This window comes from Tetrao urogallus (genome assembly GCF_951394365.1).
Source record: "Tetrao urogallus genome assembly, chromosome: 5".
Taxonomy (NCBI): domain Eukaryota; kingdom Metazoa; phylum Chordata; class Aves; order Galliformes; family Phasianidae; genus Tetrao; species Tetrao urogallus.
The window spans coordinates 20,129,848-20,149,577 of record NC_136818.1 but is presented as its reverse complement, the minus strand read 5'-3'; the positions used below and the strand labels follow the sequence as shown (position 1 = coordinate 20,149,577).

Genomic DNA, 19,730 nt, shown 5'->3' with positions numbered 1-19,730 from the left:
AGAACACAAACACTCTTCAAGTGGCAATAAACATGCAGGGAAAAGCTGAGACCCAATACAAAGGAATTAATTGAGAGTTTATTCCAGACGGTTCTTCTCACTTAGAATACAAGTCAGAATAATCTATCAAATAGACCTGGACTTTAATGACACGATTTTTTTTTCCTATAACGCATTTTGGTTTTTGCTCCTAACCACCTGTTTAAAAAGAAAAATCTGCCAGATGAAATGTTCAGCACAAACTGCAATCTTACTATCTGTAGAAAATATGACTTAAAAAAAGGACACTATCAGGTAATTGTTATTTTAAATGTTTACACTTATAAAAATGCTTTGGAAGCTTGAAACTGAAATCTTTTGAAATGATTTTCTTCTTCCTACCTCCCTCTTCCCATGTGAAATGCCTTCACTGCTCAGGATTATCATAACTTAGAGTGCAGCTGCCGATTAACTACATTAAATTACCATAAATTGATAAATGGTGTTTAACAAAATCAGAACCTTACGTATTTTTTTCTCCCAGACAAAATGCATAGATGGCTACAGTACTCACCCATCAACCTTTACAGTGTTTGCCTGAGGTAGCCTTTCTAAAGAATCCTGTCCTAAAAAAGTCCATTATAAACTAAAAATTTGCATCTAAACTACTGTCTCCTCAGAATTCCACTCCCAACTTGACACCAGTGGTAATCAACAAAAAACATTTTAGAAGTTTTTGAAAACAGCAGGTATAGTGGACATAAGTGTTACTCTAAATCTGCAGCCCTCCATGTACATCGTATGCACATAAATATCTCAGCTATTATACACACTAAAGGTCCATCCCTAAAAAGCCATGCTATTATGTGAAGCACAGCCCCGCTAACTTCAGGATAATACAAACCATAATTCCACATCTACAAAACGAAAGTAGAATTAGTGGCAGTTTATTGCCTCATACAAATTTAACCAACATGGCAACCACGCCAAAGGAATTAAAACATTTTCAGGACATATGTACAGACTGTACATTTCAGAAACATCTGAACAATAAAAATGCAACAATCTCTGGATTACAAATTAAACTAAACAAATGGTTTTGAAACCGTCAATGTATTGAATGGGTTTACAAAGGCACTTCCCTACCCAGAATAGGAAATGACAATCTGCAGCCTAGAGGGAGGTTGGAGAAGAATGCTCATCAACTACTGCACAATTTCAACTTTAAGAAAAAATAAGCAGGATTTAATCAAACATTTATAGGATTCAATGTGATCCACTTCTTAAAGAGTTCACACAGTCTCATCTTTGTTTTTCTGTTGCTTTTCCTGGCTCTCTCGCTCTGTACTTTGGCTCCTTCGACGATCGTGTTTGTCCGAATGGTCCTTGCTATCACTGTGATCATGTTTGTGGGAACGTTCTTTGCTTCTACTACGCTTTCTAGATCTTTCTTTACTGGGACTGTGATCTCGTTTTCTTGACTTCTCAACACTATCTGTTCTTCCCCTGCTTCTGCTTCTACTTCGTTTATTTGATTTCTCTTTGCTTTCACCTTTATGCTTACTTGATTTCTCTTTGCTCCTGCTTCTGCTGCGCTTGCCCGTATTCTTACTTCGGCTTCTACTCCTATGCTTTCTTTCCCGGCTTCGACTTCTGCTATGCTTTCTCTCTTTTTTGGAATCCCTCTTATCATCCCGGTGTTTCTTGTCATCTTTGTCATCCTTGTGTCTTCTCTCTTCTGTATCACCCTTACTTTTCCTTTCTTTCGATCTTTCTCTGGATCGATCACTATCTTTTTCTCTCTCGCTACCTCTATCCTTATCATAATCTCTCTCTTTTTTCCGGCTGCGTTCATTTTCTTTCTCTCGCTCCCTATCCCTATCTCTTCTGTCTCCTTTCCTGTCACGACTTCGACTACGGCTTCTATATCGTTCCCTGCTTCTGCTTCGTCTCCTTTCTAGTGCACGATCAGTACTTCGAGACCTACGCCTCTCTTTTTCTCTCTCTTTAGCTTCACGTTCCAATCGCTGACGTTCTCTTTCTCTTTCAAGTTCTCTATCAAAACTAGATGACCCATGGGCTTCGCGATGATGACTTCTGCTTCTGGATCTTCTGGGAGACCTCCTGGGACTGATGGATCGTCTTGGAGACCTTTTAAAATAAAGGGTATTCAATATGAAACAACAGTTTACCAAGTAAAGGGAACCTATCTACTCTACAATAGTTTTAGCTTTACATACACAGCGTGTATTTCATCTTAAATACAGGTAGCCTACAAGAGAGCAGTACTGTCAGATTTTATCCACGAACATTCATAAACTAATTGCCCTAAAAGCCATCTTACTAAAAGATTACTTAGTTCTTCATAGCAAGTCACTCAACAATGAACTTTCAACCTTTATTTACAAAGTGACATATATACAACCTTGAACGTCTACGTTCTGTATGCCGGTCTATTTCTTCCATTCCCTCCTTGCCATCTTTTTTAATTTTTCTGGGTCTGCTTTTAATTTGCTGATCAATAGTCTTCTGGACTGGCACAGGAATTCTTGGAAACAATGTGGAAAACCATTCAAGCTTAGTGAGGAAGGAACGAAGCATCTCCCCAATGGTCATGACGCAGCCTCCACCGGCCTTCACATCCAAGTCCTATAAAATACAAACAGAAAATATCCTGATGGTCAAAAATACTCTTTAATTATTTAAGAAAAAATGCTGCTACATTACTGCCCTCTTGAAGTCTCATGATTATGTAAGTTTACTTGTCTTTTATTCTAATATATTTCCTTAGAAAAACTCTTAACTCCGCACCCTTTGGATTTGGCAGTATGTTACAGACAAGGAGTGGGACTTAGTACATGTGCATGCAGGAACATACTAATCCTGCACCATCTGGATGCTAAGGGACTGTCAGTGCAGAGATTAACACAAAATCCCCTTACACAGTCCGGTTATACAGTATGATCTTGTATTTTATATAAATGCCACAAAGTTGAGAAGTTCTCTGAAACGACATTTAATACTTCATTTTGTGGATGCACAACTGCATAACATCATACCCAACCCTGTGGCCTAAATCACTTAAGAACGATATCATTGCCTATCTAAAAATGATCATAGAAAAATCTGTAGTACAAAATGGCATCCTAACAATATTGGAAGCAATAGCAAACCAACTGCCATGAAGCAGTGAGGTTTCTAATTTAGAAATATGTAAAAAAATAAATAAATGAACAAATAATTGGAAACGCATAATCCATGATGACCATTGTCTCTGAAAAGGGTCATTACCGCATGAAGGCCTTCTTGCTATGCCCTCTCACAGCTCAGGACATGTTAGTCAGCTATTGTCAGTCCCAAACCTATAGTGCAAGCACACAAGGAAAGTGAGATTTGTTATCTAAACAGGAAGAGAAAATCTAAATGTAAAACTGCTTGCACTCACACACATTTAAGTGTTCAGATATACAGTATTTCCAAATATAATCGCTGCAGAGATCTAAAGAAGAAAAAAATGAGTTAAACGTAGCACCTGGAGAGTACGTACAGTTAACAAAATAAACGTAAGAAACATTTTGAAAAGTAGCTGTGTATCCTGAGAAGTCTTTCATTTTCACAGCAGCATGTCAAAAGATGAAGTGCTTCCACATACTTTAGAACTGGAGGAAAAAATCCGGTAGGTTTAAATTTATAGATAAATTTGCTTCATCCAATGAGTCTGACTAGGGCTAAGCAACTTAAAACAGCCCCAAGCAATTTTTCCCTAGGTAACACGATGCTACTGAAAGGAGCTGGGAATCAAACACTAATTCAAAAAACACTCTGGATCATTTTAAACAACAACAAACAAATACACTCTGATAACCAAGAACTGTAAGGACTAAAGCGTATAAACTAAAATACGTACTCTGAATAATAAACCAGTTAACATCTGCACAATGAATCACATTTGTGATTTGTTTATTGTCCAGGGAATCAAGCTACTCATCAGACCCTGAAAACAATGCTGCCCCAATTTTACTCTTAAGTTATAACACAGCTTACATTAGCTAGTAGCACCATCTAGGGGAGAATGAGGATATCAACAGCTATATGATCAAAATGTAAATTTGTTTTCTGTTAAAAATGTACAATAGCACAAGGTTACCTGAAATAACTTTCCTCTGCTTAGTGCTTTTGATACTTGGCATGAAAGAAAACTGTTTAAAAATGCACTGTATTGCAGTTATAGATATAATTAATGCTTCTTAATACGGGCATTTGGACATCAATTGAATTTTCTTGAAGTACTTGATAACTGTCGCACTGAAGAGTGCAAGGGATCCCTCCTGTGCAACTCTTAAACCCAGGATACAATTTACAATCTGCTCCACGAATACAAATTGCAACACTATGTAGCAGTCAATATTCACCTTGATGTACCTAAAAACCTCATCCACAGGTTTCTACTGTGATTCTCCCGACAGTAAGCAGGAGCAAAGACACTCTCCTATCATACTGCACACTAAAGCATCCGCTTCAGTGAAATTCCCATGTCAGCACCTCATGATGCATTTCATTGTCTTATGAGCAAAAATGTTAGTAACTCCACTTAATGCAGAAATCCAGCTGTTTCTCCTCCCAAAAAATATCCTCTTTATATTCCAAAATTTACAGAGATCTTAGGTATTTCTTTTTAGGCTAACATTGCTTTCTACGCGAGTACCAATTCCCCTGTCCCAGCAATATTTGCAAAAGGCAAAATCAGCACTCTCAGCACGTACTATAGCTTAAATATAATTTTTTTCTTTAAAAAATGCACTCATAAAGCTTACTGTCCACATTGTGATTTCATCAACTTGTTTTGCACGATGTTATAATTTAAAAAAAAAAAAAAACAAAAACACAGTGATCAATTGAAAATTTCATTATATCTTTGAAATCTAAGAAAAATGATCCAGGTCCCAGCTCAGATCTGTTTCCTGCACTAATAAATGAAATTACAAGAATAAAAACTTGTAGCATCAAACTACAGAAAATCTTATTAAACAGTTTTAAGTTCTAAAGTGGTAACATGGAAAGAAACAAAAGAAAATAAATTATTACCCTCGCCGACATACCTCTTCATCATCAAGGAAGGATTCAAACCAGTCCCATAGATCTGTAGGTGGCTGTGTGTACCTTTAAGTACAAAAAGAATGGAAAAACTTTAATGCAGCCTTCTGCGTATCACATCAGCCATCAGCTGGTTGTATTAACACTTACCTAATATACATAAATCCAAGAGCTCTAATATATGGAGAGTCCGTATGTGTAATAAGGCCCATCACTTGCTTACGGGTGAGCTTCAGTGTAAATAATTTATAGAGCAGACAAAAGGCAGTAGACACAATTCCTCCAGTTCCAACACCACGTACCTTTAAAAGAACAAAATGTTAGTGACAACCAGGAAGTTAACGGGAACAAACACCATCACTCATACAGGCTAACTCTAAATCTATTAACAGGACTATGTGAAAAAAGTAATGCTACTTGCCTCCACAGTTTCATCTCCTTTGGAAGCAAGGGGAATATATCAACTCTTTGTAATAAATACTTTTACATGTAGTAACTGAGCCAACATACAAGCAAATCTGAGCTATGCTTGGAAACTTTGTTCTACCAGAAACAGAAAAACTTAAGGCAGCACGTACTTCTACTTACCCCTCCACACATTCCTGTCTGGCCTGCTGTTTTTCTGCTCCCCTTTTCCCATGGTTCAACATGCGTAACCTGAAAGGGCAGGGAAGGGAAAATCAAAGAAAAAAGGAACAATTATAAACATCCATAATGTTTAGCTATATGTACAGATTTGATTTAAACAATGGATTGCCTAAATCAGTCTTGATCAGCTTGTCTTATCAGAAACTCAAGATCAAGTCTGCTTTGTCTCTAAAACAAAGCATTTAGCTTTTTAAATTACATTACCCAAAATCACAGAGTTAAAAATGAACAAGCCAAAGAAAGCATCTTATATTTGATACTGCAAACACTTTAAAAGCCAGTGTTATTTTCCCTGTAAACTGCAGTGATGTTCTTAAAATGGTTCATAGGTAATAAAGAGTAAAACTTGCCCAATTCAAATCTTTTGAGATGCACTTTGAGATGAGTGTACAAACGTCATTAACATCATTCCCTACAGATGACAGTAAGAGTCACAAACTGCCCACGCTGCATTTGAAATTCAGAGGAATAACATCTGGGTCAATGAATGACATTTCCTAAAGACATCAACATAAAAAAAAATAAGACAAAAATTCGGCAGTGCTACATGGGACTGTGTGCTAGTGGCCAAGCTGTACTGCCATTCAGGTATTAAAACTCTACCAGAGTATGAAATGAAACCAGACACGTAAACAATTACTTGAAATCAGAGATGTAACAAGGGATGAAAGAAGAGGCTGTTTTTGACTGTTACTGTCTTTGCCAAATGCTAAACATAAGAAAACAATACTGGGGAAAATCCACCACAGGTTTCCATATTACAGCATTGTCAGCAAATTTCAGAAATATTACATGAATAAGAGTGTATATCCTTCCCACTATTTGTTTTAGCCTCTCACGGGAGATAGAAGTACTTTAGTTAAAGGATCAAATATGACATTATCGCAACAGCAGCTTCTAATTTTTCAATATAAGCACGCTGTTTTTTCCCCGGACATGAATAAAAAAGCCCCAGAAATACTTATTTCAGAAAAGAATACTTAAAGTTTTAATCTGACAAAGTCTACTACATGTGCTGCTCTTGTCTGGAAGCACACAGAGTACGTGAAGCTGAAGACACGCATAAGGACATAAAATCAAAAAGGAAGAAAGAGGAAGTCACCTTCTTCACCAATCCAGAGCTAAAACAAACAGGACTTAAGCTACTTGTGAATTAATTCAAATATCTACAAAGAATCTGTATGTTCAACAAGAAGCCCTATGGTTAGCTGCCTGTGTCAAGTCAGAACATTCGTCCTGAGACTCCAAGATTCCGAATTCTTGAATTTTTGAAATGAGCTGCTTAATCATATTCCCAAAACAAACACACATGTAAGTGTATGGCAGATATTGCATTCCTCCAAAAAGACAAAAAAAAAGGTCAGCAATTACTCAACATTACTCAGGAACCTTAAAATATGAACAGAATTAAGACCTTCTAAATATCACTGAAGTACCTTCACCATCAGACCATCTTCTTCATATCTATCACACATGAGTAAATAAGGATCTGAGTTTTCCCTTTAGAGTTTATTTGTAAGGAAAAATAACTGTCAAGCTCAGTAGACAAACTTTATTTACACTGGATTAATAAGTTGACTTTTAATTATATGTCAACACTCCTCTCCAATTTAAGATGAAGCCATTTAAAAAATGAAACACTAACACAGAACTAGCTGAACTGCTGCAGCTGAACTCTACCAATACAAAGATTAATCACATCAACTGGTTTTTTTGGACTGCATCTGAAAAGATCCATGTAATACATGCATGTTCTCCAATGTACTCCAAATATCTATCAGTTTTTCAGTTCCTGACTTCATTTGCAAAAATAAACTTTGCTGCTTTTTGTTCTGATAGAACATGGTTTTTCTTTCACATGCAGCAAATGGTAAACAGACTCCAACTCCAAGTACTAGAAGAAATCAGAAATCTGTTCACAACACCACAGGTCAACCAGAAAAGCATCAATGGAGAGAGGAAAAGCACACTACCCTTGTAAGTATGGGCAAACAATGCCAAATATTTCAAAACACTTCTGCAGAGTTATTTCCAGTTACAGTGACTTGACTTACTCCGGGGTTAAACGGCTACTTTATTTTTCCTCTGAAGACTAAAAATCAGTTTAGTGACTAGTTTAGTACTAAAATCAGCTTAGTGACACAGTAATGTTACCAAGCAGTCCAAACGTACCTGAGAAAAATATCCCCATAATCTCCCAAATACAGCTGGCTGATAACTGCAGCCCAAAATATCTGAGTTGTGCTCTCGCTATCGGAACAACCGAAGCTGTGCTGATGAGCATTAATTACGCATACCTCAACCAGGGAGAATGGTCAATCTCGCTAACAAAACAAGAACTGACCCGTGGGCGCACTGATGCAGGTCTCTTCCCAGCACATCCAACTCAGGGCCACGAGAAGCGCCATAACTAACTCGTTTTTGACCGGGAAGAAGACTGGTGAGGAAGTACTAAGCTCTAATCGGAAAAGAGCCACAGGCCAGCTCCCCTCGCAGCCACCCGCGCCCAGGGCCATGCCTTTGGCGCAGCCATACGGGGCTGGCGGCTCCCGGGTGAAGAGGCTGCTCGTTTGTCTTCAGGGTCGGCACGCAGCGCGGGTCCCCTCCCCACCCTCCGTCTCAAAGCGCAGCCCTCGGACGGCCATTTCACGCCCTCTGCCCTGACTCCAACTGCCCATCTCCAAGCAAACTCGCAACTCCCCAACGCTAAACGAACGGGAGAGGCGTTTCTTCCGAAAGACAGAGATCTCGAACCCTCTAACTAAGCAATAAGAGACGCGTTGCCATCCCTCCCAGTGGATAAAGGAGGGGGACCCCGCAGGAAGGCAGAAGGCGAAGGCCGCAGTCCCCGCCCACCCGCTCCGAGCCGTCGGCGCCGGGCGTTTCGGGGCAGGCGCCAGCAGCGCCCCGCGGAGCCCAGGCCGCGGTCCGCAGCCTCACCTTGAAGTAGATCTCGTCCACCACTTCGTGGTACGTTTTGAGCTCGTAGAGCTGCACCTTGAAGTAGGGCGACGAGAGGATGTTGGTGAGGATCATGGGGTTGAGGTTCATGGTCTTCTCGTTCCCCCACAGCGGCAGCACGTTGCCCTGCTTGCCCGAGGCCGCCGGCTTAGGAGCTCCGCTCTGCAGCTGCTGCTGGGCCGGCGGCACCGCGCCGGGCTGGTGCTGGACCGCCTGCTGCCCCTGGCAGTTACCGGCGCCGACGGCGGGGCCGTTGTTGGCCATGGCGGCGGGGCCCGCGGAGGGGCGGCGGCACGCGGCCTACGAGGCGGACGAACGGCCGCGCCACAACGGAGCGCGGGCTGCCGGGTCGGGCGCTGCCTCCGCCAACTGCCGACAAGATGGCGGCCCCGGCGGAAGTGACGGCCGCGCTTTCCGGGGCCGAGCCGGCCAATCCCCGCGAGGAAGCGCAGCCGTGCGCCTGCGCTCGGCCGCGCGAGGAAGGGCCCGGCCCGAGCTGCCTGGCAGGAGGCGGGGAGCGCCGGCGCCTCGCGGCGCGAAAGAAAGGCTTCGCCAGTCCCGTCCGGCAGCCTCGCGGCGGGCGGGCGGGCGGCCGACGGCACTCGGTTACAGCCCGCGCCCTGCGAGCGCCGAACGCGGCGCGCATACGCCTGCCGGTGGCCAAAAACCCACCCTGCCGCCGCGTGCGCGGCCCGTTGGTGAGGGCGGGCTGGGCGCTAAGCGGGAGACGTCGCCTGCCGGCTGAGCTGCGGGCGAAGGCGCCTTTCTGAAAGCAGTTGAATGGTCAGACCTTAGGAAGAGCAGCTCCTCTCCCCGGACTCCTAGTCTGCCTTCGCGCGGTATCTGCACCGTTAGCTTAAAGCGAGTTGCTGTCGCGCCGTGACAGCAGGCAGCTTCTCCCACGTGCTGGCCGTGCGATCCGGCCGCACTTTTCTACTAGGAACACCGCCAGCTCACGTCGGCCTGCTTTCCACAGCGTGCAGCACCGCCCTGACTCACCACAGCGCTCTGCTGCCCTTATCGTCGTTGCTCACCAGTAAATGTGCACTTAATCTTACAAAAAATTGAAAAAAAAATAAATGCAAAATGAGTAATGCAGTAACAGCAATGAATAATCGTGTTCTGCACACAGCGAGCTAGGGTCACAACTTCATTTTGAAAGATTTTTTTTATCTTGTTTAGCTTTGTTTAACTTCTCTTGCATAATCACTTGAAGACAGCCTGTGCTTGTTATCACTTATATAACCCAAATTGTTTATTCACATATTTCTCTTTTCCTGTTGGAACATTTAGTCAATATGTTCCAAAAACTCAATGTTCTTCCTCTGTAAGTTCACATTTTTGTGAAACAGTCCCTCTTTACGGGCGCGACAAACTTCAGTACACTTACCTAAAACCTGTTGATCCCCTCACCTCAAACTGGTTTTTCTTTTCCTAGGTACCCAAGCTTGTCTTCAGACAGAATCAGAGCAAAAGCAAAAAAAACAGCAAGGAGGAAGTGCTTTTGATTGGCAAAAAGTAAGGAAGTATAAGTAATGTAAAAAAGGAAGATGATAGTGATGTGTAAGAGCCCACTTCTCATTCACACAGTTTATTTCAGATTTATTTCCAGAACAGGCCTAATCTATTAGTTGAAGGTAAGGAGAACAGTGACTGTTCGGTCATAAAACATCCTCTGAGTGCCATTTGATTCTTAGCTCTTGAATTACAGTGGGATTCAGCTTTCCTCTAAGACTGCAGTGTTTTCTGGCAGTGGTGCTGTATTACCTTTCTTGTGTGATGATATTTAATTATATGTATTTAAACATTAAAATGAAGTTCTGCATACAGTTGTTTTTCTCATCCCAATCGCTGAAGCATTAAATAAGTTTCAGCAGTTTAGGATTTCTTGATGCATTATTTTCTACTGTAAGATGCTTTCACTTCTTTTACTAGCTATATAATTGTTTTCTTTATGGTACAGTAGGATTAATTTAAGAATAGTGCATTTAATTTGTGAGCTTATTGAACTGAATAAACCTTCAATATGCAATCTGCAATTTTAAACTGAAATGAGGAAAATACCTCTGACCAGAAGTTCTCAGAACAATCACAGACTCATGGAATGTCTTGAATTAGAAGGCACCTTACAAGTCATCTTGTTCCAACCCCTTGTCTTGGGAAGGATTGCCACCCACTCAGATCAACTTCGATCTGCTTTGAGCAGAGGACTGCACTAGGTAACCTCTCTAGGTCCCTTCCAGTATAAATTAACAGTCTCAAGGAACCATAGGATAAGTAGATTTATCACTGGGTAAGGACAGGGAATGACTTTGAACTGACTAAATAAGAGAAATGCTGCACTGTGAGAATAATATAAATTTCATTGATATAGTAGGGAATAAGCAGAAAAACTTCTCTAAACATTTTTTCTTAGTGAGAAAAAGATCAAACACACACAGCTTGAAATGGTTAATGATGTCCTCCATCTCTTCCACACTGCCAATCTTTGAAAGACCCAGTCTTCCACCTAAACTTTACAACCAAAAATGGAAAAGAAATAAGGTATCTGTCACATCATTTGTATATTGTTTAAAGTGAATTGCTGTCATAAGTACACTTTGGATACAATACAATGCTTTTTAGAATCTCTTTGCAATTCCAACTCTAGTTTATGAACTCTTAAACTACCTTAATTACGCTGTTGGAAAGAGTTGTGAAATTATAGACAGCTCACCATATCTGCTACTCAAACCAGAAGTGAATGTGGACAGTGGATAAGTGCCAAAAGCCTGGAAAATCAAAGCTCAAATATAGTAGAAGGCAGTCATTCCAATAACTTGAGATGTCTAGGAAACCATTAGGATAGTCAGTCTGCAAGCATCCTTGTATACATTTCCTAGCTAATCAATAAACAACACAGTTAGCTTGCTGCTGACTATTTATGTTATGTCTGGAATGCACCCTACAAAACACAAAATGCCTTTAAGCTGAAGACAGGCCAGCTGCACAGGGGCTGAGAAGGCAGGAGGAGCTAAGGAGCATGCCTACAGCCAGTTCCTACACAGGCTCTCCAGCCAGCAGGTTCCCTGCATTGTGTTCCTCATTCACCAGGGCCTTGTTCTTAGGTCTAGTGGGAATTACTGCTTGTTAAGTGTTCTCATGTGCTGAAACACGGTTGTTTTTGCAAGATGTGAGAGTTGGAGGTGGGCTGATGGTTGTGACTCTAGTGCTATGTTATCATAAAGCTTAAGCCCGGCAAAACCAGTCCTCTTCAGTGACATAATGCTTTTCCAGGCATCTTTTGCTGCTCACTGTGTTGCAGAATTCACAGGGAGCCATGCACACACAACCATCTGAATAGTAAGAGAAATCAAACCATAGATGAGTAAAAAGGAAACAGCTATGTGAGTGAGAAACTATTGTTCTGTACTTGCTGGAAAAGCAATGCAAGGTAAAGTTGTAGTTATGTCAACATAACACAAGCATAATTTAGGATAGAGTTGTATGCAAGTAAAAATGGTCTTACTAAAAAGGTTGCATACTGTAGCAATTAGACAGATAAGTATAATAGGAAAGGTATTACAATAAAGTTGTGAAGATAGAAAAAATAGCAAGATAGATACTATAAAGGAAGATTACTTACCCCTGTCAAAAGATTCAAGGTTTGCAAGGAAAAGCTTCACCAAGAAGGTCTGCAGAAAGGGCAGTCAGCCCTTAAATGAGATCTAAGAGAAGTGCAGCTAGGCTCCACTTCTTCCGGCCACACTGAAGGCTGAATTGCCTTCACCTGTGCTTCCAGGGCCGACCGCGTCCTTTCCCACGTGCTCAATTAGTGGTTCAGGCTGTGATTCAGCAGTTGTACATGAAGTACTTATAGCACAATTTTGCTAATGCCTTTTTTTTTTTTTTTTTTTTTTTTTGCTAATGCTAGCGATCAGATCTTTCTCTCCTTAACTGAGACTTGAGCACTGCTGACGATAGCCAATTCTGAACTTTGATGTGATGTAGAGTACTTAAAATAATGAGTTAACTTCTGTATTTTTAGGCTTACTGAAATACTATGGGTAAGAACTTTGAAGGAAGGCAGTTTACTGGCGAGATTAAATTCACACCACCATTATACAAACAACGCTATGAGTTTGTTAAAGATTTAGTGAGGAAATACAAACCAAAAAAGGTTGGTATGTTTTGTCTTCTTGTATTATAAATGTAAAAAAAAAAAAGAAGCTAATATTAGGTACCTCTGGAGTGCAGGAAATGATTAGATAATCTGGTGACCTAATTAGGTATCAATGCTACTGGAGAAGCTACTGTTAAAAACAAATTGCTTTAAGAGACATTTGATGATGTTTCTCAGGCATGAATATAATTTATTGTAAATTTATGGGCAGTAGGAAAATACAAAGAAGAAAACGTGTCTTAGCCTATCTAGGAGAGCAGGTAGCATTCTGGTCTTGATTTGACATTGAGGATTTTGGATCAATTGTCTGTCATTGTAGTGTTTTTTGTTTTGTTTTTAAACTTCTAGAGCTTTTAGGTTTGTGTACAGTATTGGATTTACATCATTCCTCACATGGATGCTCTTAATTGAGAAGTTCAGAGTGTAGAGTTATGATAGACTTTTCTCCATCCTAAAGGTCTGGCCATCAACCACTCCTGCACTTTTGTTATTTGAGGGCATATGCCTTCATAGACATTCTCTAGAGTTACTGGGGTGCTGTACATTCGCTTGTTTATAGCTGTAATATCAAAAGGTTGCCTCACTTTAAAACATTTTGAAGAATTCTCATGTTTTGAAATACATTGTAACTTTGTCTAGTTCACTTGAATAGTTGTGATTATTAATTATTTTATTACTAAAATGTTTTTGTTACAAATACAGAATATATTTATGGAAGTCTCAAATCATTTAATATGCAAATGCTCTATATTACTAATATCTATTTTACAGGTGGCAGATTTAGGATGTGCTGACTGTACACTTCTCTGGATGCTGAAATTCTGTGGTTGCATTGAAGTGTTAGCTGGGCTAGATATCTGTGCAGCTGTGATGAAAGAGAAAATGTAAGCTTTGGAATTGTCTTAATTTAAGGTTTTTGTTTGATTTGACCTAGTGGCACGATTTATTAATAACAATTTCAAAATGAGGGTAAGTGCAGAAATACTAGTTGGCAAATGTAGAGCAGTCCATTATTAATTGGTTACAGTTCCATCTGAATCAGATTTCCTGGGGGAATTGTTGGGCTGTAACATCACCTAATGCAGCACATGTCTGGGTCATGGCCCTGAAGGTGTCTGCCTCTGAGAAATATGCTGTTTGTAAAGGTATAGAAGCATTGTCTATGGTTTGTTATTCTGTTTATGCTTGTATGTGACGTTACTGTCGTATGCAAGTCTGATCCTCCTTGAAATGAGTGTGTAACTCTTTCTTTTATGGGTCTTCATTTTTGATCACCTTATTGAAATGGGAGGTTGACTCAGTTTTGTGATTAAGAAAGCTCTACAACTTCTAACTCATGTGGCCCCTGAAGCACAGGGCAGATTTGGAGGAGCACCAGTCTCTCTTCAAAGCTAATTTGAACTGAAAGCTTAATATGGCTTCAGTAAATATGTAGTTTATAGATGCTGAAATTGTCATTTGCTCTTTCTCAAGAATGAAGAAAACTAGCCTTTTTAAGTGTAGTGTTGATTTGCGTTTCGACTGATGTAGTTTTTCAGATCAAATTTTGCTTATATACTTTAGTTTTCAATCTCATTTATTTGAAAAAAAGTTTATACTTCAAAACTTTTCCTCAGACTCTGTAAAGCATGTGTAAAACAGAAGTATTGCATTTCTAGAGTTAAGCTACTATCAGAATTTACAGTATCTTCTTTGGGTAAGTGTCTTAAAAATAGTGTGAATTTTTGGAAAGGAGAAGGACAACTGTTGGATCAACTCTGCACTTTGCATCCTATTGAACTGACTATAAAAAAGATGTGTATTAGGATTTTTTTTTTCCCTGTAAAATGACTTAACTTTTGGAGTTAAGTATCTAAGTAGGGTATTTGCTAGTAGAGTTGCATGCAAAATTTATCTGTCCTAACATCCTTTTTGTGGTATTATGCTTTTAAACCTTTTTTTTGGTTATTTTTTGAAGGCACAGGTTAACTCCTCTTCCTGCTGATTATTTGGAGCCATCTGAGCGATCCTTAACTGTGACTTTGCATCAAGGCTCAGTTGCTCATAAAGATCCCTGCATGCTTGGTTTTGACTTGGTAACGTGCATTGAACTGTGAGTATTAGACCAACACCAGATTTTTCTGAACTCATCAGGATTTACTTTAGAATTTTGTCTGTACTCCAAAGATACTTGATCAAGCCTCTTAATCAGAGAAGCAAAATGTAGCATTTTCTAAGTTCTGTCAAAATTAACTTTACTTAGTACTTAAGTGGTGCTACCATGTGGTAACAAAAGGAGATGCATGAAGGAGTTAAAATGTAAGAGAAGAGAGAAGGTCTTCTAAGAAAAAAAAAAAAAAAAAGTTGAAGTTGCCAGTCAGCTATGCTAATGTTCCAGACCTACACTTAAAAGTAAAAAGTACAGATGTGTGTTGTTTATTTTTAACAAACAGAAAGTTAAGGAAGTTAAAATGCAGTTACGTCTTCTTACAGATGTGTAAACTTACCTTTATAGAATAGAGCACCTGCAAGAATCAGAGCTAGAGAAGTTTCCTGAAGTGGTGTTTGGTTTCATGGCTCCAAGCATGGTTGTGATCAGTACTCCAAATTCAGAATTTAACACACTGCTTCCAGGAGTGACTGTTTTCAGGCATCCAGACCACAAATTTGAATGGGACCGAGCACAGTTTCAAAGTTGGTGAGTTTACTAAATATCATATGCGGACAGCTTTGAATACTAAGTATTGGGAAAGTGGAATGGCTAAACATGTTCACAGAGGTTTGTGCGTGTGATTTGCTGTCAAGAGTTTCATGCCAACCTATTTGGTGAATTGTTGCTTTGCTGTTTCATGTAGTTAAGCACGTTCTCTTGGTTTTGTGTTTTGTGATAAGTTGGTTTGCTTTTTCTTTAACTGCTTTGGGAAAAATACTTAAAACTTTTGTTTTTTGTACATCATTACTACAATTAATGCATTTGAAGTGTGAAGTATTAAAAATAAGCATTTTCTCATAATATTGCCCTGCTGTGCAAAAGTTTCATGTAAATCTAAAAGTGTGCTCAGTAATGTATGGCATGTAACCAAAGTGCTTGATTACTCTGGATCTTTCTGTAAGAGTATGCAAGCAGGTTTATGAAATAGTAAGTCTAGTAGCAGAGTGTGTTGACAAAAGTTAAGTATGGTTTACTGAATCATGGCACAATGGAAGAATTTTAGTAAAACTCATAAACATGAGAGTATTGTGTGAGATATAACAGTAACTTCTGGTTGCCTAAATTTGTGACTGTAAATGATTCAGGCTTGGTAGGAATATGATCATTGCCGTGATCCAGCAAAAGCTTTTACAGTGCTTATCTTCAGGCACGTTCTCTCATCTGTGAGAGTGCATCTTTATCACATGAAAAGACTGAATATGTGGTAAGATCAGAACATGTTATCTGTCCTAGGGCTCAAGATACTGCTCAACACTATGATTACTCAGTGGAATTCACAGGTGTAGGGAACCCCCCAGCAGGAATGGAAGACGTCGGGTTCTGTACCCAAATAGGTGTGTTTGTTAGAAAATATCCTCAAACTAGAGAACCTGTGCAGTGTGAGAAACCCACTGAAGCAGCTTACAAAACTGTAAGTATCCTTTTCTTCATTTAGGAGGACAAATATAATGTAAGACTTTATACAAACGGCCACTGAAGCTGTTCTTTCTGTTGTCTACTGTTGCTATCTGATCTTAGCTCTGGTTAACACACACCAATCAGCTCAGAAGTGTCCGAGTCCATGATTTTTGTATTTAATTGTATGAAGGCCCTTACCTTCCAGATAATTTACTAATTAGCAACATGGATAACAATTCTTATTTTACCAGACTATTACCCCTATAATAAAGATTCTCCTTTGCTACAGTTACTCTGACGCTAAAATTGTTTCTCTAATCTTTTGTTATTTTATCAAGGCTGTAAAGATTGCTGATGCTGATTTAGCCTGTTTCAGACACATGCAAAACAAAAAGCACGTGTATGAAAAGGTGTATTTTGGAGAATTGCACAGCCTTGTCAAATATATTGCCTTAAACCTTTTCCTGAAGTGGGATTGTCAGGACCTGTTTGCTGTTGGTCATGATCTCTAGCATTTGTTACACCCTAACCTCAGTGTTTTTAGGTAACCCATACTGGCTTTTTACAAAGGCATAAATTCTTATCCTGTAGCGTATGGGCAATTTTGGTTTACTGTTGTAGGGATTTTTTATTTATTTATTTATTTTTAAGCACAAAATGTCTGTGTTTTGTTTGAAAGGTTTGTGTATATCTGGTTGGTTTTTGTTTTTCAGTCTTTCTTGGACTGATTGTTTTAGGTATATGTCATTCTGCGTGGCTGAGGGATGTTGGTCTCAGCAACTTGCTTCTGTGCTCTTATGTTGGTGAGGGGGAAAATGAGAATCCAAAATGAGATAGCAGGTTACCTTCTAAGATTATTATCTAATGCTGCGTTGTGCTATGTTGCACAAAACCTAATGTGTCTAAATGCCTTGTAGTATAATCAAAAGGATACTTGCCTTCAGAGTTAGCGTTAAGTAATAATGCAGACATACACTGATATTTTGTTTTCCCAAACTTACAAGGCCTTAAATTATTTCACTGAACATATTTTAACATTTCACTTCCTTGCTTAAGTACACAGGAGTAAGCATCCTGTAAAGTGAAATATATTTCAATTTTATAGGAATGTCTTTTGTAGTTTCCAAGCCATAAAGATGTTCTAAGCACTTGAATCTTTACTCTCAGTTACTGTCCTTAAGAGAATTGTAAAGTGCTCTTTAATGCTCTACAGACAGATCTTGAAATAAATTCAAGTGACTGCCATATAGTGGAAATTACTTTCATTATGATGTGTCATAGAATCTTATGTAGTGGGTTTTGACATCAATACCCTTTGAGTTTAAACAAGGGGAATGTTATATCTTGTTTCTTATGAAAAATGTGACTGTCAAATTTTTGTTATCATTCTGTGCAAATATATCAGCAGTTAAAGATCTAATCAGAAGGTAATAAATACTTACAGAGTCAAACTTCACAGAATCACAGGGTTGGAAGGAACCTCAAGGATCATGAATCTCCAACCCCCCTGCCATATGCAGGGCCACCAACCACCCCATTTAATATTAGACCAGATTGCCCAGGGCCCCATCCAATCTGGCCTTGACCACCTCTAGGGAATGCTTCAGCAGAAGCATTGGTAGTGTTTTGTAAAAAGCACTTAACAGTAAGCTAATGAGAATGAAGTTGTCTACCTGATTTCTTTAACCTCTTGGGATGTAGACTCATAGCATCATAGACTGGTTTGGGTTGGAAGGGACCTTTAAGATCACCTAGTTCCAACCTCCTGCTATTGGCAGGGACAACTCCCTCTAGACCAGGTTGCTCAAAGCCCCATCCAGCCTGGCCTTGAGTGCTTCCAGGGAGAGGGCATTCAAGACCTTGCTGGGCAACCTGTTCCCATGTCTCACCACCCTTACAGTACAGAATACCTCATTATAAAACGTGTTCACTGATTTTGATGTCACAGTGTTGGTTTTTTTTTTTTTTTTTTTTTTTGAATGTTTGCTGCATCTGAGGACAAAATGCTTGCAATTGATTCTGAAAATAGAACAAAAGTCATATTTGCAACCTCAGATTCTGGAAGAATTTAGAACCTTCATATCTGGGAAACTGTCACCAGTGTCTCATGATCAGGAATGGGAGAAGTAAGGGAAGGATTGAAAGCATTAAGGAATTGCTGGGCTTTACCTGGCTGTATCTATGAGTACAACTTGCAGATACAAGATCTGTTATTATAACTATAAAAGTATTTATATATACTTATATAATAAGTATTATTATTTTTAGGTTCTGTTAACTTTTCTAACAGCTGTTGCAGTGGCAACACATGAAATCAAGTCATACTGTGTACTTTTTCTGTATTTGAAAATGTAAAAAATGAAACAGGATTGAATCAAAATATATTTGCATTCTGGAATTTTTTTGACAAGTTTTTACAGTCTGAATCTATGATAATAATAAGTGTTCTGTGTGTTCCTGCATGCTGTAAAGGTCTTCAAAGCAGTGTATCCGAGCCTTAAAGATGAGAAGTACCTGCAGAATGCAGTGGTCGGTGAAGTTATGTTCAGAGCACAAATCATTAAGCGAAGTCTGCTGGACCATTTACTGTCAGAATATGAAGAATATGATGATCCTACAGAAAGAAAATTGAAACTGCAATGTTCAGTGAACTGTTTTTCAGATTTTGAAACACTGGCTGTTGAAAAAAGCACGGAGCCATTCGTCAGTGGAAATGTGGTTTATATACCTCTGAGAAAAATTTTTTCTTTTCCCAAAGTAAATCAACTCTGTGGCACTTTTGAGAAGTTTTGCAGGCTTATTACTGGCAAGGTCACACTGAACAGTGATTGTTCTGCTGTGATGCTTGATACTGAAAATGAAAATGAAGAGAATTAGATTGGTTTTCTTACTTCAAGTTCAGTGTAAGTAATGAAAGCAGTGATTTTAGTAGCTGTAGATTGGTGTGTTCTGTATGCTAACTGGAACCATAAAATCATTCCTAAACTGCTCAGAACGTATCTGCCAACTTTATTTTTTCCATGAATGCCAACCTGGCCCCAGTTTTGAAAACCTGCATTTTTGTGCCACCAGAGGTTGTTCAAGTCTGCGGTTTGTATCTCTTTCACAGTATCTTTGGCTTGGAATGAGCAAGTATTAATGTAACTAATTTCATGCCTGTGAAAGATGTTTCACACCTTTCTGAAAAATTAAAAACCAACCAAAAAAGGTCTACGTACTGTTTCTTAGAGAGGATGGCTACATTATATCTTCTAAATTTTTGGAAGACGTGAAAGGGAAGAGACAGCTGTAATTCAG

The 19,730-nt window shown here is 39.4% G+C and overlaps 2 protein-coding genes across 2 annotated transcripts; one reads left to right on the top strand and one right to left on the bottom strand.

Annotated features, from left to right (window-relative positions):
* Positions 1-1,271: 1,271 nt before the first annotated feature.
* PRPF38B (pre-mRNA processing factor 38B) lies at positions 1,272-8,946 on the bottom strand (the record flags this gene model as incomplete). Its single annotated transcript, XM_079536479.1, has 6 exons — positions 1,272-2,130; positions 2,405-2,628; positions 5,079-5,139; positions 5,224-5,375; positions 5,662-5,730; positions 8,662-8,946. 6 exons carry the CDS (start codon positions 8,944-8,946, stop codon positions 1,272-1,274), a joined length of 1,650 nt encoding a protein of 549 aa, XP_079392605.1.
* A 3,778-nt stretch (positions 8,947-12,724) lies between these two features.
* Positions 12,725-19,310, top strand: HENMT1 (HEN methyltransferase 1; the record flags this gene model as incomplete). Its single annotated transcript, XM_079535421.1, has 6 exons — positions 12,725-12,841; positions 13,616-13,728; positions 14,802-14,936; positions 15,339-15,521; positions 16,269-16,446; positions 18,906-19,310. The coding sequence occupies 6 exons, from the start codon at positions 12,725-12,727 to the stop codon at positions 19,308-19,310; spliced, it is 1,131 nt and encodes a 376-aa protein (XP_079391547.1).
* Positions 19,311-19,730: the final 420 nt, after the last annotated feature.